Raw genomic sequence first — 25,159 nt, forward strand, 5'->3', positions numbered from 1 at the left:
CTGAACATGAGCATGGGAGGGGCAGAGAGAGGGGGAGATACAGAATCTGAAGCAGGTTCCAGGCTCTGAGCTGTCAGCACAGAGACCGACACAGGGCTTGAACTCACAAACCACGAGATCATGACCTGAGCTGAAGTTGGACATTTTACCAACTGAACCACCCAGAAGCCCCTGCTTGTAATTAATTTTAAAGTAGGAATTGAAAAAGACAATTTCAGTAATAATAAATGAAGTAGAGAAATCATCTCTCTCAACCCCAATCCCCAAAATGGAAAAACCAAGGCCTTTGAAATTGAATGACTTTAAAATTCACCAGTTTCAAAGAACTTTAAAACAGAATATGAATCTAATCTTATCATGCTTTCTTCTAATTATGTCTAGATATTTATTTTTTAATGGCCAAAAAAGTGCATTATACAATTTATCAATATAAATCAGAGATAAAGATCTATGAATAAGTCACCCAGATCTTTTAATAAGTCAGCTTTAAAAACTGCTGAGGAACCATCTAGGGGTTCAAATTAACATCAAATAACTTTACATTCAGAATGAAGCTCAGTAACATTTACTACTTTATACCAATCCAGTATATAAACTAATGCCATACCTTTAATTGTTCTATCAAGATTTGTAGGTAAGCATCGGCCTCTGTAAGTTTCTTATCAAAGTCTTGGACACTAGGAACAAATCCTGAATCCAAACCCTAGAGAAAAAGAAAATTTGTAATAAATCTAACAGTACCCATGCAATGTTTAATAGTACAGAAGATAGATACTTCATCCTTCATACATGACATTTCAATTTTTGAAGTAAAAATAGTACTTTTACATATATAATAGGCATATTTAAACTATCTAAATTCTCCAAGAATAGTGGTACATCAATCTCCCTCATAAACTTCTAGCCCTGTTCCCTTATCAAACATGTGCTGCTGCTTAAATTAGGATTCACCCTGCTCTTCAGAATCATTTTCTTCTCTCCCAAAATGGCTCCCAGTGATATCCAGAGCAACAGTAATTTAGATAAATAACCTCGATCACCACCTTGATTACCTCCTACTTTACCCCCACTTTGATTCCTCCAGTCCCTTATCTTAACTTCATATTCTATTTAGTTCTCTCATTCCCTAACCCACCCCATTAGCACTGATGCATTCTCCTCCTTCCTTTTTAAAAAAGAAAAATGAACCTCAAAATTCTCACCTCTTCTAATAGGGCCCTTTCTAAGTGAAAATGACAATACTTCTGTCTTAATCAAGTTCCCTACTCACTTTCACCCTTGGCATGAACACTACACTCTGGACACGGTGTAAATGTTTATTTATTTAAAGGGCCCACTCATTTCTCAGTTTAAGGGTCCAGCATTTGCATGTCCCACTTTTTGTACACTAAAAATTTTAAACTTCAAGAGCATGGGATTCCTATGTTTTAACTTTACTCAAAAGTAATCATCTCCGACTGAAAAACACATCAATCCTAGGTGTAAAGACAAAAAGTGGGGTGCCTGGCTGGCTCAGTCAGTGGAGCGTGCAACTCTCGATCTCTGGGTTTTGAGTTTGAGCCCCATGTTGGATACAGAGATTACTTAGAAATAAAAATCTTTAAAAAAATAAAAGACAAAGTTGGGAGACTGAACAAGACTACCAGCCTGCCATACTTGCATGCCCAAATGTCATGCAGTTAAAAAGGGTCACAAACCACTAATGTCACAATCCCAACCCAACCACAGAATTCAGCACTGAATGGGTAAAATATACCAGTTAAACATACCATACTTGATTTTCACTTATTGGCCAAAACATGCTGATCATTTTCACATTCCCAATTTAGAAAATTGAGGCCAGGGTTCATTGTGTATTATACCAACACCTCATCTCTGCACAATACTTTATTATTACTAAAGCACTTTTACAACCATTATCTCAAACACCAGACTGAGACTGTATAGTATGGAAAACAACAATGGGTTGGCAAGCCTGGTTTCTAATTGCAGCTCAGCCACTAACAGGTCTCTCTAAGCTGTTTTCTTAACTGCCAAATATAGGCATCCTCCTCATACTATTATTGATACCACAGCTAGTACTTAAGACAATTACTAATACAATCAATTACTACTATTAGCATTTATTGTTGCTCTTGCTTCAAATTCTGAATCAGAACAGTAAAAAAAAACGAAAACAAAAACTTAAGTCATATTAGACCATGGGAAAATCAACTTAGCTTGTAACCCATTTTGTTTTTCAAATTCAAAGGCAATACAACTGCCTGTTTTTTAATATATACATGTAAAGAAACTGCTTGAATGAGTATTAAAATATCCCTTCCCAATGAAATGTCATGCATAAAAACAAAATTTAAGAAAAATCATAATAAACATCGTGTATAATAAAACTGTGGTTTAAACATTTTCATTTTAAAAGATAATCCAAAAAACTTCCTATTAAAAACAGTTACTATATAGAGCATGATAATAAAAGATGTGGAAAAGGAAGGATAGATCCATTACATTTCAGAGATACTACAGTACTGCATTGTGAAAGAAGGAAGTAATTTCTTTGTATGTTACTGTACCACAGAAAAATTAGAACTGCTTGGCTTAGTTTTTGTTTCACACAGCAATAGAACATAACCGCCATTAACGTAAGTATAAGATCCAGTTAAAAATCAGTAAAATACATTATGCTTGCTAAATATTGGAAAGGTTAATGGCGTAGTCATAAATAAAAGGTAAAGCATCTAAATAATTAGAAAATGTAACTTTTAAGAATTTTCCCTCTTTTGAATCCAAAATGTAATTAACATATTATTTTGAACAAATATGATTAAAAATCCTTCCGTAAATAGAAACAAACTGGATTTAAATTACTGAGATCTAAAACCCACCTAAATTAATTCTTAAAAAACAATCCTTTGATGTTGCTATAATCATAGAACCTCAACCTGGCTCTCTTCTTAGACCTGCCTCTAGATAGTCCTCCACAACATTCCTTTAACCTCAGAATAAACTCCACACGTCGTTAACATCCAAGTCAAAGATCTACTCACCAATCTATTTTTATGTAATGTATAATAGGAGGTTTATAACAAGAGTTATTAGCGTAAAAGCCCAGCACTAGCCTAAACTTCCTTGCACAGTAATCCATACATCTCTAATGTACTTAAACAGAAAATCTGCAATCAATAAAACAACATGCACACATTTATCAACATGGACAACTGATAGTAATTAAACTGCTTCCTCACACTAGAAGAAAATACCAAGTTGTTACTATGTATTGTGACTTACAGTAAGTACACAGAAACAAAGCCATCTCTAAAACCTCCCACCTGAAGTTACTTTTACAATGTCTTTGAAAATCTTCTAGGGGCGCCTGGGTGGCTCAGTCGGTTGAGCGTCCTACTTCGGCTCAGGTCATGATCTCACAGTTCGTGGGTTCGAGCCCTGCATCAGGCTCTGTGCTGACCGCTTGCTCAGAGCCTGGAGGCTGCTTCAGATTCTGTGTCTCCTCCTCTCTCTGCCCCTCCCCCGTTCACACTTTGTCTCACTCTGTTGCTCAAAAATAAATGTAAAAAAAAAAAAAAAAGTCTTCTAGTCTTTAAATATCTCAACAGACAAGGAACTCGTTACCTCCTAACATATACTATTTCATAAAAATTCCCTTTAAGTCATAACTATTCCTCTTTCTATTCAACATTTACAATAAGACCCTACACTTATTCATGTCCTTTTTAATGGAATTTTGTTTTAAAACAAATTATCAGAATATATAGCCCTTTACACCATGTTGAGAATGGTCTTTCTTCAAAAGAACTAAGAACAAACAGAGCAGATCCTTTAAGACAGCGTGTGACTTCATATTTCTTACAGGGGTATCTTATAATAACTCTTGAGAACAAGCTGGCTGGGTCAAGCAGATGTACCACTCATTCAATACTATACCCTCAGGGATAGTTCAGCCTTGAATAAATGTGTGTGGCACTGACTGCAGCATCTGGCAGCTACTGATGCCTTGACAAGGGTCTACTCCACTCCCCTTCCTCCCTAAGATTCCTCTTGCCTTTCTGTTGTCTTCATCCTCCCCTTTGCCTACCCCCTCACTCCCTTCTTCACTTCAGGTCTTTCTTTTCTTCCCTTTTGTCCTTTAGCAGTGACCAAAGTGGTTTTGTTGCACTTTTGGCAGTCAGGACCAAAGAGGTTGCTGCTCCCTAATTTACTATATTGATGAGCCATAGTTCTCATTTGATGACTTCTGTGTGAATTCATTTAAAGTTTCAATTTTTTTTTTTTAACATTTATTCATTTTTGAGAGATGGAGAGAGACAAAACATTAGTGGGGGAGGGGCAGAGAAAGAGGGAAACAGAATCTGAAGCAGGCTGCAGGCTCTAAGCTGTCAGCACAGAGCTCGATGCAAGGTTCGAACTCAGGAACTATGAGATCATGACCTGAGCCGAAATCAGACAGGCAACCGACTGAGCCACCCAGGTGAACCTAAAGTTTAAATTAAACACAACTATTACAGAGAAGTAAAGGCAAATGATCTGTGATGTAAAAGAAATTAAATTGGAACAAAAGAAACGAAACCTGCAAGTTACATACATCCATAAAATTAGAAATCAACGTAAAAAGGGAAAAAAAAGCCCCTTTATGTGGCAAATATACTAAAAACAAAACAGTCTAGTTTTCAAGAATACTTTGCTAATAGGGGTATCTGGGTGGCTCAGTTGGTTAAGTGCCCAACTCTTGGTTTCGGCGGAGGGCATGATCTCACAGTTTGGGGTTTCGAGCACTGCATCAGGCTCTGCGCTGGCAGTGTGAAGTCTGGTTGAGATTCTTTCTCTCTCCCTCTCTGCCCTTTCCCTATTCTCTTTCTCAAAATGAATGAATAAACATTTTAAAAACAAAAATCACAACAAAAAAGAATCCTTTGCTAATAAAGGAAGCTATAAAATCAAGACTTTTAAAGAAGAGTAACACATGATTCGCCACCAGCCAAGATCTATATATTCAGTTTAAAATATATAAAGAAACATTTGGCCCAATTTCAAAAATAATATCTAGACTGCCAGAAGAACATCAGACTGCCTCAGAGCTGTATGTAAGTACTTCCTACTATCTTCCTAATACTTATATTGAATAGCATCACTTCTCTTCTCAGAAAGCACTTCAAAGCTAACAAATGTCAGCAAAATTAAATGAATTCCTATTAATGACTTCAGTTGGGGCCGTTAAACACTATTTATACACACACATAACCAAATGCTTCACCTCCATTAAAAAAAAAAGTATTACAAGGACGTCCTTAAAACTGAAGTACATATGAACGGTAACTGCTTTGTAGAGGTACTCTTTTAGTAAAATAGTACAGGAGGCAATTTTTGAGGCAGGCAGTTAAGAGCTTTTAAAGTAATTCCTGGTAACAGAGGAAGAGTAATGAACAGTGGAGGTAAAGGTGGTAAAAGGTGGTTAAAGGTCTTGTTGAGGTCAGAATCAGGAAATAAGAAAGTCATGAGTAATCTGAGGAACGGAGGAGATTAACACAGAACAGGAAGGGCTATGGCTGAATAAATAACACTGTGAAATTAACAAATGAGTAATTATTTTCATATCAAATCTTATTTTACAGCAAAAACATAAAGGACTAAGTACTCTATACTCTGCTTTCTCTTATATAGGAATAGTATATAATAAATATATGTTGCAAAAAGAGAAAAGGAAAATATATTAGAGAAATCAGACCATGTAAATCTCACAGAAAACTTCAGAATAACAAGAAAACAGAATAAGTTATCAACAGTAGAATTGTAAAGGGGAGTAGCAGCTTAAAAATTTAACAAAGGAAAAACACCAAAGAAAACAAGCCTCCTAATGAAAAAAAAAAAAAAAAAAAACACAACATGAATCCAGACAAAAGTAGATGATTTTTTAAAAATTAGCAAAATACACACCTGATAATTAAAATAATGCAAACTTTGCAGAAATGTCGTTTTGATAAAATATGAGAGTATTTGGAAAGTTTAAGTTCACAATTAGCAATTTGAGATGACATGCATCACAGATAGGCTTTCATCCAATGAAAGAAGTATAGAGCATACTTACAATTCAATCACTTACAATTATTTTTGAAAATTCAAGAACTGGAGAGATACCAGAAGACTGGAAAAAAGCAAGTGTGGTACTGATCTTCCATAAAAGTAAGGAAAAGAGAGAATAGAAAGTTACTTTACCATGCTGTGAGTCTGACATCAATAATTAAGTAAAGGAATAATAAGAGAAAAACCTGTAACTGAATATTCAGAGGAAAAGTAGGTACGTGAGCAGCAAGTGGCAAATTAAAAAAAAAAAAAAGAATATTTTATGCCAAACTTAATGGCTTTTCTGTTCCTTAGAAACTTATTAACAAATTAAGTTTTTTGAGAAATGACACCATTTTGTCTCCTTATCAAATGACTTAAAAGTTGGCTTAATGATGAAAATAGTATACTAAAGAAACCAGAAATATTAATCAGATTATGATTTTATGTCAAGTATACTACTCTGTGATTTTCTTGGATTGCTGAAAACCTGAAAACATTTATAATCCCTACTGTCTCTGTGGTTTATTCACCTCACCTAAAGGAATTTCTGAGGGCAAGAATTTCTATTTTTAATCCTAAAGACTACTCCACTATCAATTCATTTGGAGTGAAGATTATCAATTCAAAACTGTCAATAAAACTGAGCCTATTACTAAATACTTTCCTCCACTGTAACTTCACGCTATTTTCCATTTAAGTCAATGTTCTGATAACCTAAGCCTCCAGAGCAAGTTCTCTTTTATCAACATGGTAGCTATAGTTAACTTACCAGCACTGCTAGGTACCCCAAGAATATCCTATAAGGTTTTTTTCTGTAGTTCTAACACCATGGATTCACCATGGATGTACTATATTAAAATCTTTTCACAGTATTAGGTCCTCTGGTAGATACTTTATAAGTTTTCTCATTTGATTATCACAAGACAGTAAGGTAGACAGACATTAACCCTATTTTTATAAGCATTTACCCAAGTCATGAGGCAGGAGTTTTCTTTAATTGGGATTTCAACCCAGTCCTTTGACTTTAACCCGTTAAACTTTTCTCTTAAATCACAATAATGTCTGAAAAGAATTCATGGCATAAGAGCACTAAAATGTACTAGAAAAACTGCCTGAAGGAGCTTGAGGTAGCTAAAATGGGCACAAGCTTTAAGGTCAGACTGATCTAGTTTTAAATCCTGAATCTGCAACTTCCTAACCAATTACCTGTATGATCTGGCCAAGCTACTTTCCCCACTGCCATTTTCTCATCTAGAGATGGGCATAATAACAAACGATTCAAAGTTGTTGGATAAATGAAATGAAAGAATCTGCAAAGTAACACAGCAGTAAGTTTTCCACTTCCTCTTCACAATCTGGAATCATAAATAACCAGGATTCATTATCTCCAGGGCCTAACTAGTGCCTAACATAAAGAGGGCACTCAATGAATATTTGATAAAAACAAAACTGATTAATAACCCGATAATACCATAAAACATATGCAATTTTAAGAGACCCATAATCAAAAAAGGATATAAGCCTAAGTGAAATTGTATTTAATGTTCCTTTAAAAAAGGAACACAGTAAGTTGATAAATTCTGAATATAATAGTAATAAAGATATGAGCAATACACAAAACAAGTCATAAAATACAGTTATAGAAAATAGATCAGAAAAAAAATTCCATATGAGATTTTCAGGAAAGTATTGGGTATTAAGCCTGAATCATAAAAGGTAAATTGTACTGAATTATTATTGTGGTCACAAAGAGTCAAACAACATAGAGAAAGCCTTTTTCACCATAAAATAAACTGATTTTTGAAAGTACATCAGCTCTTTAAAAAAGGAATCACTTTTAAGTTTAAAAAAATGGCTTATGCATAGTATTAAGTTTCTGTTTAAAAAATATATATACCACAAAGCAAACGTGAATTGCTCATACAGTTGGGAAAGAGAACTCCTTTGTCAAACAGGAATTATGTACAGACATTGGTGTCAAAATTCATGAACTTGAATCATAACTCTTAGCACAACTGCTTATTCTTCATGATCTCTTCATCTAATGCTGACCCTATATGTAACCTAAGAACTTACAGAAGAAAACACTAATATTGACTGCATAAAATGACTTGGTTACAACTGCACAAAAGAGGTTTGGGATTTGCACCATTTTCCTCTGTTTTTAAATCATTGATAGCTTGTTTTTCCAAGAGTTCTCTCAATTTATTCAATAAAGTCATATAAAAAGTCCTGTCAAAACTAAATACAACAAATAAAAACCTGAAGTTTATGAATAGGATGACCACATATCCTAGTTCGTCTGGGGTAATCAATGTTTATTATGCCTGTTGTCTCAGAAAAAAATTATTAGCAGCCTCCTTCAATCTCAAAAGTGTTCCAGTCTGGACAATAAACTGTATGGGCTCCTTCTCTATAAAGAATGTAGCTAGCATCCTGGAAAGTGTGTGAGATTGCCTCTGAGTTGTCAGAATGCAGCAAATTACTTAAAACATTGTTTTAAATGAAAAACGAGGTTAAAGGCTCTCAATGTAGAAAGCCAATTACAGAAGTAAGGCTTTAACGTAACTCAAGGTAATTAACATTAACTGGGTGCTTACCTTATGCTAGCTAAATGGAGACGTAAATAATATAAAAGCTACATTTTTTAAAAGTTATCTTATTTATACACATATTCCCCTCTGAAATAAAATGCAAGTAACAAAACACATGAAATACATCACGCATTATTACCGGGGATGGGGATTAAGGAAAGGGGGTATTTGAGACAGGGACTGGTATAGTTTTTAGTTTATACATTCACTTGTCTCTGATTATTAAAAATAAGTATATATTTATTTTAGTTCAAAAACATGTAAAAATATTTGGAAACTGCAGGTTTATAAATATTTTTCAAAAGTTTTATTACTGTTTTAGCTTGCAAAATTATTCTCTTACAATTATCTATAAATGCGTAAAATGTCTTGAGAGTAAATTTGACAATACAGCTGCTCAGGTACACCTTTCCAAGCAAAATGTAGCATAACAGATTTGTAACATCATTTACAGATCAAAAGCACAAACTAGCAAAAAAAAAGGGGGAGGGCACTAAAAAATTAGCAATCAACAGTATGTTGAAATAAATGTCAAGAAGAAAAATAGCCAGTAAAACAAAGCAGAATACCTATTTTTTTCTACATCCTTCCTGCCAATAACATAATAACTCAACATTCAAGAAAGCAAACTCATGAAAGACAAAAACACCCACTACATCACTCCCTCTAACAAAGCCCTGTTTGACCATGTGATGGTGGCAATCAGCCAAAGCTTTTCTTTTCACACACTAGCTGTCAGGCTATTGGCCATCTCTTTCTTACAAGTCACAGGTTAACTCATTCCAAGATTTATATAAGCTCTGAGTGACTAGTATGAGATGGAAAAAATACATTCTTCCTTTCCCCAACCTCAGACTACTACCTAGCATGCGGTTTAACAGCATTCTGGAAAGCAAAAAAGTCTCACTATTGTTAAGGGCCCACAGAAATGAAAGTTTTAGGTAAATACTGGATATTTGCTCTAAGCATAACTAACAGAAACTCATATTCAAACACATGAATCCTTAACCTGGGTATTTTAGTAGGTCAATTTTTGAAATAACTGCAGAATTCTCACAGCATAATAGTTGTTGAAATTTTGATTATGAAATGTTTTCAAAAACAAAACTTGATATATTCCTCTAACAAACCCGGATCTCTCTGTATGGCAAAACATAACACACTGAAAATGAAACAATATCTAACAGGAGCTAAATGATGAACTAGTCAGACCAACAGACAAGTACTAAAAGGCTTAAATCTCACATAAACCAACCAAACAAAAATAGAAGAACAACACTGAAAAAGAATAAATACTGTAATTGGTTTGGCATATATCCCTTAAAAATCACATATGCCAAAGCAGTTTTTGTATATCTCATTTTAGCTGCCAGTGAACATTAAACAGAACTAACAGGTTCAGTTTTTGCTAAAGCTGTTAAAAGTGTCATAGAAAATTACCCTAATTTAGTTTAATTGTGGTCACAAATCTATCAAGATGGTCTAAAACATAACTAGAATATATCAGGACAGGACTCAGTGTTGTTCTCAACTGTATCCAAGGCCAGTGCTTGGTTTGTAGAGGTGCTCAATAAAAATTTTGCAAATGAAGGAATTCTGAAATGTCCCTACCTGTTAGCATTTAAACATAAAAAGTAATCAAAGAAATTATAAAGCAGCGTATCATGAAAAAAGCATAAATAACTTGTTTACTCTAAAGGATTTATTATTTTACAAGAACGGAAGCTGGCTTTTTTATGGCTAGGTAAAACTTCTTAAATAAAAAAAAGAAGTAACAGATAAGACACTGTATTATACAGGCAGTACAAAAAACAAGACCAGGCAGGGGCACCTGGGTGGCTCAGCTGATTGAGCGTCCAATTCTTGGTGTCGGCTCAGGTCATGATCTCATGGTTTGGTCCGTGGGATCAAACCCTGTGTCGGGCTCTCCAATGGCAGTGCAGAGCTGCTTGGGATTCTCTACCTCTCTCTCTGCCCCACCCCCAATTCATGAACCCACATGCTCTCTCAAAATAAATAAACTAAAAATAAAAACAAACAAAAAACAAGACCAGGCAATGACAACTGACTTACCCCTCTAAAACCTCATTCTTCTCATGCCAAATCTTCTCACAAGCAGTTTTACACATGCAGGTATCCCCTGATCTTTCAAAAGTCCACCTTACCACTTTGCTTTCACAAAAGACCTTCATCAGTACTTATTTTCACTAACCAAAAGATATCTGAAGAGGATATCTGCTTTTATGAAAAAAGGCACAAAGCAAAAACAGCATTCAACATTTGTTTTGCAGCAAGCTGTTAGAGGCAGCAAATACCACAATCAAGAATGGCACCACCAAGCTCCTTCTCTGGGAACTACACTCAGCATCTCAGCCATTATGCTGCCACAGCTTGAACTGTATCTGTGAGCATTTGTGCTTTATCTAAATTTCTTGAGCATCCATTAGCAAGACGACCTAAAGTGTCAGAAAAGTCTGAGAGGTTATTTTTAGGGTCTAAGATCCTTCAGAAATCTTTCCACTTAAATTTATGGTAATTGCTTCTTCACTTTACACCATTTTGACTTAGGAAAGATTTCATAAGAACACTCTAATTTCAAAAAGCTGAGGAAACCTATACCGTTCTATGGTTGGAATTCAGTGTTACAATAATGATTTATTCATTGGGTATCTTTTTTGACTATGGCACTGTGCTAGATGCCAAGATGAATCAGATGTAGACTGTGCCCTAAGAGTTTCAAATCTGTAAGAGAAGATAAACATCTGTCTACAAATAATTGATTCAAACGTGGTAAAATAAGTGTTATGAGAAAAGTGCTAAGAGACCGGGGGGAAAGTTGAGAGGATAAGAAAGGTTTCACAGAGGTAGCACTGTGAAGTACAAGATTTGGACTGACATGTGAGGGGGAAAGTATTATAGCAGTGGCCAGAGGCAGGAAACATCATAATGAAATGGAGTATTTGAACTTCTCTTCAATGATGGGGCTATAGAAATGAGAGCAGGGTTAAGTAAACTAACAAGGGATGCTGGACCCAGGAACGAGGAACAGCAGGAAGCCTTCACCACCTCAAGCCTAAAGGAACAAGGAAGGAAACATTACCTAGGATGAACTGGAGGAGGAGCTAATCAAAGGACACTCTAACATAGTCCATAGCCACTGCCAGAAATGCATCAAAACAGAGTAGCAAGAGGAATAAAGACCCCAAGAGCTCTCTCTTTTCCTCCTTTCATCGTCTGTCACTACCTCCCATTCCCACTGGCTAACCCCAACCAGAATCCAAAGGAAAAAGAGCCTCAGGTGACACAGGCTGTAAAGGTCAGCCTTCCTGAGCAAAGAGCAGAGAAGGGCAAAGAATCAATCTGCAGGAAAATGGAAAATAACCAGAAAAGGCATCCTTAGACTCAGGGGCTAGCATAAGCATAGAGAGGCTATAAAGAGAAGGAGGCCAAATGAGGGACAATATGCTCTGGAAGGAGAACATGTTTTTCAGATTCAGATGCTGAATCTGAAAAGAAATCAAAATTAGTGGCTTAACTGGAAAAATTACTAGGGTTTGGGGAGGTAGGAGAGCAAAGGATGGAGAACAGCAGCAGGTTAGCACTCTGGTTCTCTCTATAGTCAAAAGAGCAAGAATCATAGGACTCTAGGCCTAGTTAATCTAGTCTCTAACTGTGACCTTGGGCTAGTCCTTTGGATTCTCTGAAACTGTTTTTTCCACTATAAAAATAGGTAGAGGTTGTGTTAAAACATTAAGATCCCTTCCAACTCTAGGAGCCTGTAAAGCCAGTATCTCCAGGTAAATAAGCATGTTCATCAAGTGAGTAAATAACCCTTCTGCACTGGAAAAACCTGGAGTCCACTTATTTACTTTTATAAAAAATTAATTTCGTTTAAATAAAGACAATAAGAACTTGTAGGTTCCAACTGCAGCCAAGTCCTGCACAATACAACAAAGAATGTTAAAATACAAGCAGACTATCATTTAGTATAACCTTGAAACTGAGTAAGACCAATGTAACCAGATTTTAAAACATGCTTTGGAATGCAGAGAATGCAAAGAAACAATGGAGTAAGCAGAATAAATTGACTAAAGTGGCACATTTTGGAAAAAACAAAATGAGGTGATAAAATATAGCGAAGAAGCAAAGTTCTTAAAGGTGTCTTCAGAAATAAATGAACTCCAATGTAAAGTCTTTGTCTCTCTCTCACACACACACCTGGGAACAATTTCTTCACGACACAGATATTCAATGAATATGCTATGTGCCAGGTACTATCATGGTCTCCAAAGGACATCTTTAAGGACAATACAGAAAACAGCAAATATAATTAATCATTACCTAATCTTCTGGAATGAGCTCAAATTTCACCCCTTCCAAGCAACATACTCTGACTTCCTACGATACTAACTACCATAGAACTAATTAGTGCTGATACTGTAATCAGTATTCTTCAAAATACATCAGAGATCATACAGACTGGGGGGCAGAGGGAGTTTGCCTAGGAATCTGCTCACCATTTATAACACTGTTTCTAAATATTCTCTCCAATCCTGTCTCTCAGAAGTGGCAGCAACTAGGGAGCTTGGTGACTTAGGAAATATTTCTACCTCACAGGGGATAAAGCTAAGTTTGAGTTTGCACACTTAGGACATCGTTAAGTCATATATTTTGACCATGTAACAAGCATTCATTGAGCACCTACTATGTGCCAAGCACTGGACTACAGACAAAGGCCCTGGGGATACAAAGATGAGTAAAGACCTTTGACCTCTGGAGGTCAGGGTGTAATGCAAGAATCAGACATGTGAACAAAAAATCTACAATACAATCCAATGAAGGCTCAAATACAGAGATATTAACAAAGTGCGATAGTGGCACACAGGCAAAGGACAAGAGTAACTCTAACTGGCTCTGTCTGAAGGAAGACCTCAGAGAAAAAGTAAGATGTGAGCTGTAAGTGAAAGGAAGAACTGGAGGTTTATCACTTGCTAGAATTCTAAGCAATTATAATTCTAAGCAAGAGGGAAAGGCTGTTTAAGGACAAAGAGCTGAGAGGCTAAGTCATGTTCTAAATAATTAACAGTTCACAGTGCTGGAGTGGATAACTTGGGTAGAGCACCTGCAGCTAGCTAAGTTGAGACTAAAGAGAGATAAATTAGGACCAGGCTGTGAAGGGCCTTGGACCTGACAGACAGCTGACTTTGGCAAAATGGATTCAAAACAGATTTTTAAGCACCGATGGCTGAGTCTGATCTGATTAGGGATAAATAATGTGAGGAGAGGGAAGACTAGTTAGAAGGTTTTGCAAAAGTCTAGGTAAGAGATGATGAAAGCCTAAATTAAAGCATTATCATGTGGGAAAACAAGGACAAATCCAAGAGATATTACTAATGCAAATTTAACAGGATCTGGTGACTGGACATGAATAAGGAAGATGGAAAACAGCTTTAAATGACTAATTACCTATGTATGGTGGAACTTCAATTAATTAAAATATTTAGGGAGAGGGCAGGGCGCCTCAGTGCCTCAGTCAGTTAAGCATCTGGTTAAGCTCAGGTCATGGTCTCACCATTAATGAGCTGGAGTCCCACATCATGCTCTCTGCTATCAGCACAGAGCTGATCCTCTTCGGATCCTCTGTCACACTCCCCACACCATCAACCCCACACCCTCTGTGCTCTTTCAAAATAAATAAACTTTAAGATATAAATAAATAACATATTTAGGGAGACTTAGTTGGCTTAATTATATATTCACGCTAAGAACTACTCTTTCAAACATAACCTTTGTTTAAATCTGTATTGAAAAACCTTGCTAAATATAATAGGCTAACTACATTAAAACTGTCTTTTTCTATAGAATCCACATAAACATCAGTTATCATTCCATACTACAAAGTCTAGGCACTGATAGAACTCAACATATCGCAGGGGATACCCTAGAATTTGCTTTCAGAATAAAAGCCTGGTATTATCTTCCTCAAGCAACAGACTGCACACCATGCAACAGCCTGATTTTCCAATCAGCAGAATATGGCTGGATCATGATGCTCCTTCCTGGTTGAATCAAACTTAAACTCCCTGATATGATCTTCATATCATCTGGGGATGGCTGAGTGATTAGATTATTACTGAATACAATCTTTTTGCATTAAAAAAAAATCCACCTAGAACTTTAGAAATATCAAAATGGATGTGACCAAGAGCCTTTGCAGCTTAGTATTTATTGAGAGGCACTTCAAGCATAATGCCATCTCTGTCAAAACCAAACTCAGGACACTTGGAAACAGATGTGGCTTGTCTGTGATATTCCTTATTTCTCATTTAAGCTCTCAGACTAAAAGTCTGAGTTTTGGTGGTTTATATTTTCCCTGAGTTAGGGAAGGTAATATATTATTTTATTTAAGTTGTCTCTTGCTAAGCTGCACAAAAAATGAAAGCTAAAAAAATTTTTTTGAGAAGATGAAAGATGATGATCCTAATCCTTAAAGGGTTTTATCACTTAATTCAACACAGGCAATGTTCTGAGAAATGATTCACAAACAGTGTTTGAAATTTTCCAATTTAAATATCACTACAAAAGCTCTTAAAACTGCAACTACATGCCTAAACTTCTCCACTGAATAGTAGAAATAATTACTTGATTGGTTTTTAATTTCCTGAACACAGCTAAAAGTAAACAATTTAACGGACAAGCAAAACCAAATGTTACTTCAAATTAGCAAAAAGTTTTCTGGCTCAATACAGCTCTTTCATAACAAAAATACTTGTGAAGTACGGTATGAATGCTGAAAAAATTGCATGATTCAAACATGCTTTTTACCCTATTCATTATATTCAACTTTGCATTACTGAGTTGTGCTAAGAACCTAAACCTTTACCTCCAGTTTTTCTGAGAACCCCACATTACTCCAAAGTTTTTAATTTTTTGTACAAGCTACCAAATAAGAATAAAAACACTCCCTCCCCCCCCCCCCCACTCACAAATAATAGCACCTATAATTATTACACACAAAAAATACTAGGCCAGGCTAAAAGAACAACAGGGCCAAAAATAAAATGTTTGGCCTGCAACTGGAGATTCTATTAATGGGCAACTGGTCAAAATTAAGCTTTCACACTACGAGAAAGCTTAACTTTTGTGTTTATATCTTGAGAGAGCTTTCGAAAAGGAAAGTGAGTTCCACAGAAATGAGAAAAAGGGGAAGAGATACCCTCCAGTATGGTTTGGTGGCGAATGACCTCTCTGTGGAACAAGAAGCCCCTAGCCTCACCCTCCAACCCATCTCAGCCGAAGAAGTGAGGAGAGCTCCCCGAGAAGAGAGGGCCTCGGTGGCCACGTCGTCCTACTCACCCCAGAGGGCAGCGGAAAGGAGGCGGGGAGAGAGCGACATTCGCGCCCACGGCCCGGCCCGGACAGGCAGCAGGGACCCCCGGGGACTCAGGAGTGGGGGCCGGCCCCTTTCCCAGACCCTCTGGGTCTACTCACTCCGCAAGTGGCCAGCAAGAAAGCCATTCGCCAAGGCCCCCGCCCTCTGTGCCTCCAGAGGAGGGAACTAGGTGCCGCTTCCAAGCACCCCTTTTCTCTCCCCCAGTCCGTATCCCCCAGAATGCAGTGAAGTCTCTCCTCTCAGGTTCCGCCAGTCCCCCGGGACACCCCTTTAACCGCTCCCCCCCCCCCATTCTTGCCCCGCCCCCCGCCCGGGCCTAAGGGCCGCACCGATTGGCTGGCCCTGGCGGCTCCTGGCAAAGAAACCCCTGGCGATTGGCCATAGGTCACCTGCTGTAAAAGACGTGAGCGGCTGATGATTGGCCGTTAGGCCAATTTTGGGTGGAGAGGCGAGAGGGAGAGGGCTACTCACGGGAGGGACGGGCAGCTGCGGTGGGCACCGGAGAGCCTGCCCCCCTGCCTTCCTGCCCAGACCCAACCCCTGCTGCTTCCTCACGGAGCCCAGGGTCCCCCTCGGGGGCTGTAAGCTGGGAACCCAAGCCTGCTGCAGGACCTATGTTTCGAGACGTGCAGCTGCTGCCAGCTGAGCCCACGCACTCCTTAGGAAACGGAGGTCACTGCTCAAGGGAGCTGGGCTTGGCTTGAGAACTTCAGCCCCAGGAATTCCCATAACGTGGCGACTGGAGAAGAACTTACCGACGAAAAACTGCTCCACCTACACCCACCGACTTCTAGTTTACTATCTAAAAATCTGGCAGCTGTGGAACCAAGTTTCATCTCGCTGCTTTTGCTTACTTCCGTAAAGTTGTTTGTGTCGCGTGGGGGGGGGGGGGTGGGGGGAAGGAGTTGGGAGGAAAAGATACTTCATCAGTAAACAAAAGCGTGGGTGCCTGTTTTATTAATACAGGAAACATCGTAGGCCTGCTGTTATGCCACAGCTCCATAAGGAATGTAGGTGGCTTGTGAAGATGCTTCAAGAAACTAAATGGCATAACTTCAAATTAGATCAAAAGTTCGAATTTAGAGGCCCTTAACAGATAATTATCCAAAATGCAGGGAATCACAGACATAAATGATTAACTTACTGCTCCGGAGGACAATCTCCTTTTCTTTCCCTTACTATTTTTCTTTCTGGTTATTTATATATCTGCAACTACTAAATTCCTAAGCATCTTAATTTTTCTAGCTCTGTTGCTATCCCCTACAACTAGCATAGTGTGCCCTGCACAGAAGGCGCAATAAATGCTTGCTGCACTCAATGTTAAAGATACGTACAGTTTAATGTAAATTTTTTTTCCCAAAATGCCCACTACCAAACACAATCTCTTTTTCCCAAACCCATGCTTCAAAACCCTGGTCTTCCAGTACTCCCTCTATATCAGTAAACGATAACCACTACCATCCACTCTAATATGCAAACCATAAACTGGACAGTCCATGTTGCCTCTCTCATTCCACCTTCAATCCATCAAGTTCCATCATTTTTACCTCCCCAATACATTCTCAATTATGCCCACCTCTCCCCATTACCACCACTCGGTTATAGGTCTGGGCCTTTTGCAATAAACTTCCTGAATCTACCCTAGCTCCTCCAATTCAGTCTTAACACTATAGCCACAGTAGTTGGTTTTCAAAGCCAATTTAATTACCCCCTCCTCACCCCCTACCACAACCAATTAAAGAACTTCAACTGCTTTCCAATGTGCTTAGGATACAATTCAGTCTCTAACAATGGCTTACAAAGTTTAGCTCTACTTACACCCTTAGTCCATTTTACACCTTCCACTCCTTCATTTTTTGCATTTCACATAATGACCTTTTTCAAGTTTCTTCAATTTGCCATGGACTTTCCAAGTTCATAGCCTTGGAGCAGGCTGTTACTTCTTTTACACTTATCCACTTGACACAAATCTTCAATTTACTGCTATTCATCATCTTATCCTCCCCACCTATGTGAATTCCTATTATGTTCTCATGGCCCCTATAACTCTCCTTTACAAAACTTATCACAGCTATAATTTTACATGTATTTGAGTTACTCTTTTTAATTACATAAAATACTCTTTTTAATTACATAAAATGAGATAATTTACATAAAATAAAACATCTATTTTAGATGTACAGTTCAACATATTTTGATAAATGTATACATACATGTAATCACCACAATTAAGACACAGAATATTTCTATCACCCCAGGATTTCCCTTAAGCCCCTCAAGCAGTCAATCCCACCAACCACTGCTCTATTTGCATTATTCTTTCATTAATGTTCATGTTTACCACTAGACTGTAAGCTTAATTAGGCAAGGATCTATCTGATTTGGTTCAACATTATATCTTCAATATTTAGCCATATGCCTGGCACATATTAAATGCTTAATAATGGATTTTCTGTTAATAGGTTATGAAAATAAACATCAATTGTATGATAAATATCAAACCATAAGCAGTGATGTAGAAAAATACATGAATTTTGCCAGATGGACAAGGTCAATGTCTAGCAACTTTCACTAACACCCTTTAACATTTTCCTTTAATATCTGCCTTTAGCAGTTTTGTGCTTGAGCAGCCCAAAGTATGTAATTCAATATTGGCTGATCCAACAGTTCTCCAGGGGAAAAAAGCCTCCATCTCTAATTCTATGTACTGTACTGTTTAACCCCATAAGAGACATAATACTTATTTATATCTTTCTTGCTTACCAGGTCCATCATGTGCTTATGTCTTATCTCCCCAACTAGACAGAAAGACCCATGGTGTCATCAGTGACTTCATATTTAACAGTGTCTATCAAAGTGTCACACTTTTTTAAAAAGTGTTCTCCAAATCTACCACCACCATCATCATCATCATCATCATCATCATCATCATCATCATCATCGGTCAGTCATTTCAAAATATAATGCACTATCATTTTTGACAATATAGGGTAAATAGTAAAGTTCTAGTAAGATTTTAGTGGACCTGATTATCATTAGTTTTTTTTTATTAATAAGCTGAAGTATTAAGATTAGGGGTAATGGCAATAGAATATATGAGTTATGATGGTCTCTTAAAACAATTGAGTTTTCTTCTACTGTGTGTGTGTGTATAAAACTCTACATTCTAGTTACACATTTAAAGAGGCCACAGCTACAATCCAAAGTCTACCCGTTCATCTAGTTTCATGCTAGAGATAACTATTTGTTACATATAGTTCTCACTTTCCTAATCCTAGCATAAAGTTAATGTGCATGAAAGATGTACTATTTAAGATGAAAAATAATTACGTGATACAGGGCAACTTGACCCATTTTATCTCAAGAAACTAGAGGACTCATAAGCAAATTTGGCAACTCAAGTTGTTTTTTAAAACATCTACAAATTGGGGCACCTGGGTGGCTCAGTCAGTTAAGCATCCAACTTCAGCTCAGGTCATGATCTCACGGTTCGTTGGTTTGAGCCCCGAGCCGGGCTCTGTGCTGACAGCTCAGAGCCTGGACCCTGCTTTGGATTCTGTGTCTCCCTCTCTCTCTGCTCCTCCCCCACTCACGGTCTGTCTCTCTCTCTCTCAAAAATAAACATTAAAAAAAAGTTTTAAAAAATCTACAAATTATTTCAGAAGAAAGTTAAGGGACCAATGCCTTAAACCCATATATAGCAATGGATTTCCAATGTATGCATAAAAAAAAAGTCTTCAATACTTATCTTTGAACTACATAACTAAGGCTATTATGTGATTAAATTAGTACTTCTGTTTTTGTTCAAGATAAAGAAGAATACAATAGGATGAATAAGGAGTACAAAAAACAACCTGAGAAAAATAAAAACACAAAGATTCAGGGTGAGGGGGTCTTTCAAATGGCAAGAGGTCAAGCAAAAAATAGGCCAATTTTACCTACAGCTATTAAGATGAAAATTTTAACCATACAGAATTCATCCACTACTTTCAAAAATATTCTGCTAGAGGGCTCAATTATGTTTATGTATATATTACATTTATGTTCATAGTATATGAATATATACCTATGAATTTGCTTTGCAACTCAGGCCAAATGATTGGAACAGGTAACATTAAGAGACAACTCTTGGAAGAAGGACATGCAGCTCCACTATTTAACCAGTATCCAAAAGTCTCAAATTTCCACATAGAAAGTTTGGTCATATGGAATCGAAACACCACTTGCCATATGGTAGAAGCAGTCTGTACTATCTCGTGACCACGGTGACCATGTTCCAAAAGTTTATTTTATTTGCAATTCTCAGTGCATTATCAAACAGAAGAATTATTTGGTTCAAGGTTAGGAATAAACACCCTTTATAAACCACACAATGGCTATGATAGTGTACTGCCTTGTTCACCAATATATCTTTAGTATCTTCTTAACACAGGGACTGACATGTATTAGGTACTTAATAAATATCTGTTAAATGAATGAAATGCCAGGTGTTATACTATGAAAATAGCAGTATAAACAACTAAAAAGGCTGAAAATGGCAAGTAAAGCAAGCAGAACAGAGAAAGCAGAGACAGAAGGCTGTTGTTTTCCTGTATGAGCCCTTTAGTACTATTTAATTTTAAAAGCTTATATTAGGTACTAGTGCCCCAATTTTTACACATAAAATTCTGCAACTTGTAGATTTCATTAAAAACACATGAGTTGCTGGGGTGCCTGGGTGGCTCAGTCGGTTGAGCGTCCAACTTTGGCTCAGGTCATGATCTCATGGTATATGAGTTTGAGCCCCACGTCAGGCTCTGTGCTGACAGCAGGGAGCCTGGAGCCTGCTTTGTTCGGACTCTGTGTCTCCCTCTCTTTCTGCCCCTCCCCAACTCATGCTCACTCGCGCTCTCTCTCTCAAAAAAAAAAAAAAAAAAAAAAAAAAAAAATTAAAAAAAAAAAGACACATGAGTTGCCAAATTTGGTTAGAAGTACAAAGCTCCTTGCTACAAAATGGATGAGATGGCTTTGTATTATGTAATTACTCTTCTTTTTAAATGCTCCTGCTTTTATGCCCTCCAACTTTATGTAAAATTAGGAAGTTAACAAACTGTGTGTTCATCTCTAAAGAAAGGGTGTGGGAAACACTACTGCTTTTATTTTATATACTTCTACATATTTAAAAAAATTTTTAGAAGCATGACTTATGTCATTATTTTATTTTAATTTCAATTAAAATTGAAATTCTCATTTTTAATGAGAAATTCAATCCTCATTATTTTTATTTTCTACTTTATACTAGACTGAACTCTGTAAAGTCAAAGACAACACGGCACTTATTCACGATTATATCCTCTATAACTAGTACAGTGCATGGAATACATTAACTGTGTGGTATTTACCAAATGCATAACTTTTTTGTATTCTCCATATGTTCTGAAGTGAGCATGCACTATTTTTTTTTAATTTTTAAACCTTACTTTTATACAGAGAAGGCAGGAAAATATATAATAAATTCTAAAAGATTTCCATAAAAACACAGTTATGATAAATTTCTGGCAGTTAAAGGAATGACCTTCAGCAGCTATAAGAATGAATCATCTGTTCTTTTAATTTAAAAAAATTTTTTGAGAGAAAGCGCACACAAACACTAGTGCACGCAGGGGAGGCACAGAAGGAAAGGGAGGGAGAGAATCCCAAGCAGGCTCCACGCTGGGATTCAGGGCTCAATCTCACCACTGTGAGATCATGACCTGAGCTGAAATCAAGAGTCAATGCTTAACCTTCTGAGCTACCCAGGCACCCCTGGACCATCTGTTTTTGTTTCCTAAGAGTTTAAGATAGATGGGCCATTGCTTGGACAATAGAACTGAAGAAAATCATGAATCCTAGAATCCTAAATGCCAATTTGGGAGCCAGAGATTATCTACCCTCAGTAATTGCAATGACTATGGAAACAGCCCTTAGGGAAATTTTTCTTTGTTATAGGAAACACAAGTAACTGGCTACTTCTCCATACCACTTCACCTATGGAAAAGGTGGACACATATATATTGCAATCATTTCCTTTGGGAAACAAAGAGTTTCAAGGGAGAAAAACAAAACACATCTATTTTTCTCCATGATACAAAAATAAAATCTAAGGTAGCAGGAGAAACACTACAATGCTGGTAAACAGAAACTTATATACTGAGAAATTGAAACATATGTTCAAAAAACTAATCTTCAAGTGAAGTAGCTTAACACCTAAGAATAGTACTCAAAAGATTTCTATTAATTGTAGCTACCCAGTAAGACACATGAGACATTACAGAAAAGAGGGTAGAATTAAGGTATCCTAATACTAAAGATTAGTTTCTCAGCTACTATCCCAAATTATACCTTAAATACAAAATTTGGCAGGTATGTAATTGACCGAAGTATCTAATTTTGAAAAAAGCCTTCATAATGGCTCTATAATGGTTCTGTTATTTTTCAGCTTCAATAATGATTTGCAATCTGAATTCTATCACATTTTCCTTATGTATAATTAGGTTTTACCCACAGATTCAATGGCATTTCTGGTGAGGTTTCTACTAGCCCTCTCTATTCCCCTCAGCCATATTCTTACACAAGGTATCATGTCCTTTCTAGGGGCTTGAGATCAAAGCCAATGGATAATGAATGAACAGTAAAGGGCAAAAATTATAAAATTACAAGACAGTAGCAATGAAATTCCAATTTGATAACCACCTAAGATACAGTCTACAATGGCCTACATAAACCTATATAGACAAGGACAATTATAGCCCAATTTCTCAGACCAAACAACAATCACAGAAGCCATTTAGTATGAAAAAATTTTAAATATCAACTAATTTATAGCATAAATGTAAAAAAATATAAAGGTCTATACTACTCAATTAAACATCTACATGAAGGTTTTTAAACTGGAATCTAAAAAAGTATCTACCACAATCTTCTATGTTTTCATTTTTTATATAACCTATATAAAACCTATATAGCCACAAACTGAATCATCTCAGTAACAACCTTAAATCCAAGTGGTACCAACTTATTTCATTGTTCATTTTGTTTATGATCAACTTGGCACCAAGTACTACTACTTGTCACAGAAGAGCCTTGACTATGAAAATGACATATTTTGTGAAGTGAAGGTCAAATAACCTCATAGGATGTGATGTACAAATGAAGGTTTCCCAGTAGTCAGAACAGAGAAAAGTGGCAAGATGACAGTTATCACAATCCACAGCAGTGTATACATGTCAAACTTAAAAAGATTCTATACCCTAACAGTCAGTACCATTTTCACATTGTAAGTAGTGACCCATTTTTACAAGGCAGTATCATTCATCACATTAAATAAATATTAATTTAGATTTTATTGCTTTGTATTTTGTTTGTATTTAACTTGCAATTTTCTTTTGGATGTATAAAATTTTAAATATAATAAGTTTATGCCTAGCTTAATTTTTGCCCACATTAAATAACATGATATATATAATACTTGAAACACTGGAATTTTGGGCTTGCAAGAGTTTTATTTTGTTTTTTTTTTTTCTAAAATAGGTCCTAGTTTACTGAAGATTATAAACCTTTTTTACATCTGTATGATATCCAGACAAGCTGCTATAATTCACAAAACTTTGCACAGTATAGGTAACACTGCTAAACCTACAGGATGTAGCATCCTATCTTCTTCCAGTGATCAATTCCTTGCTTGGCAATCTCTTGCATTTTGTCTGTACTAAAGCTTACTAGGGCAAATAAATTAAAAGTTTCCCTCCATTAATCAGTTTCAGCAAATATCCACTGAAGGATTCTTACAGGCTAAGAAGAGGGGAATAAGAAGCTCAACATCCCCTCTGGCCCCTCTTCAAGGAGTATCCTAATTTAGTTGGCTGTAAATACATGCAAAGATAACACAAGCTAACATACAAATTTAGAATGACTAATGGAAATTAAACTACTATAGGAGTTGCAAGGAGAGAAGATTTTAATTGTCTTCTCACATCCTCAGACTACCCTAATTGCAATTTTAAGATACCCACAGAGGAGGGACACCTGGGTGGTTCAGTCAGTTAAATGGCTGACTCTTGCTTTCAACTCAGGTCATGACCTCACCGTTCCTGAGTTTGAGCCCCGCAGCAGGCTCCGCACTGACAGTGTGGAGGCTGCTTAGGATTCTCTCTCCCTCCCTCCCTCCCTCCCTCCCTCTCTCTCTCTCTCTCTCTCTCTGCCCCTCCCCTGCTCATGCGTGCTCTCTCTCAAGATAAGTAAATAAACTTAAAAAAAAAAAAAAAAGATACCCACAGAGAAGCAGGGAAAACAGGAAAAGAGGAAAGATAGAAGGAAAGGGAAAAGGTACAAGAGATGCTAGATGAATTTACAGTTAATCAGAATAAAAGGAAGAATGGAACTAATATTTATGAATACCTTCTACATACAAGGTATAATATATTAGAGATATTATAAATCTGAACACGACTTTATTGAGGCTTTATACTTACCTTTAAAGATCAGCTCAGACTTAAAAGAAATTAAGTACTTACTAACCCACATTATACAGCTAGTAAGAGGGCAGAGCCAGGACCCAAGTCTTGATAAGCCTAACTCTACAGATTTTCTACTATAATATACTGCTTCTTAAACCATATTCAAGTTAGACGGTGCCTAGTGGGCTAGGCACATAGGTGCTATGATAAAAATACTATCAAAAAGATAGGTTTGCTCTCACCTCATGAAACTTATAATCTCAAATGGGAGATGAATTAAACAATAATGTATTATTAAAAGAGATAATGCATGTAAAGCCCACATAGTTCCTGGCACATAAGAAATGCTCAAATATTAGTTGCTACTGTTATTACTACATACCAGAATGTTATATGGACCACAAAGGAGGGGAAATTACAGCAGAGGTTAAAGAGGTAAGAGAGTACTTTTTTTCCTCCATGTTTGGATATTTATTCAGCAACTAAATCAGCAGGTGGTTTCATGGAATAGATGTAAAATAAGGAGAAAAAGAAATTAATGTGTATTCCTTAGAATATGGGGACATGCATAACTGCTGAATTAGATATTTTCTTCCTATCTAATAAATTTGGGTGCCAGAAGT

At 36.8% G+C, this 25,159-nt stretch overlaps 1 protein-coding gene across 10 annotated transcripts in view; it reads right to left on the reverse strand.

The window, feature by feature from the left end:
* OSBPL9 (oxysterol binding protein like 9) overlaps positions 1-25,159 on the reverse strand; it is a 191,981-nt gene that overhangs the window by 47,013 nt on the left and 119,809 nt on the right. For 5 of the 10 annotated variants that reach the window (XM_053895417.1, XM_053895413.1, XM_053895415.1 and 2 more), the window contains 2 exons: positions 6,113-6,181; positions 608-703 (listed from right to left, as the gene is read on the reverse strand). In XM_053895417.1, coding sequence (XP_053751392.1) covers positions 608-703; positions 6,113-6,181 — 165 coding nt within the window. Of the gene's footprint in view, positions 1-607; positions 704-6,112; positions 6,182-16,025; positions 16,333-25,159 lie in introns of those variants that run through there. The other 5 variants (XM_053895439.1, XM_053895436.1, XM_053895430.1 and 2 more) reach the window with 3 other exon arrangements.

Source organism: Panthera pardus, unplaced genomic scaffold (genome assembly GCF_024362965.1).
Source record: "Panthera pardus isolate Hobbes unplaced genomic scaffold, ASM2436296v1 HiC_scaffold_11, whole genome shotgun sequence".
NCBI classification, from domain to species: Eukaryota; Metazoa; Chordata; class Mammalia; order Carnivora; family Felidae; genus Panthera; species Panthera pardus.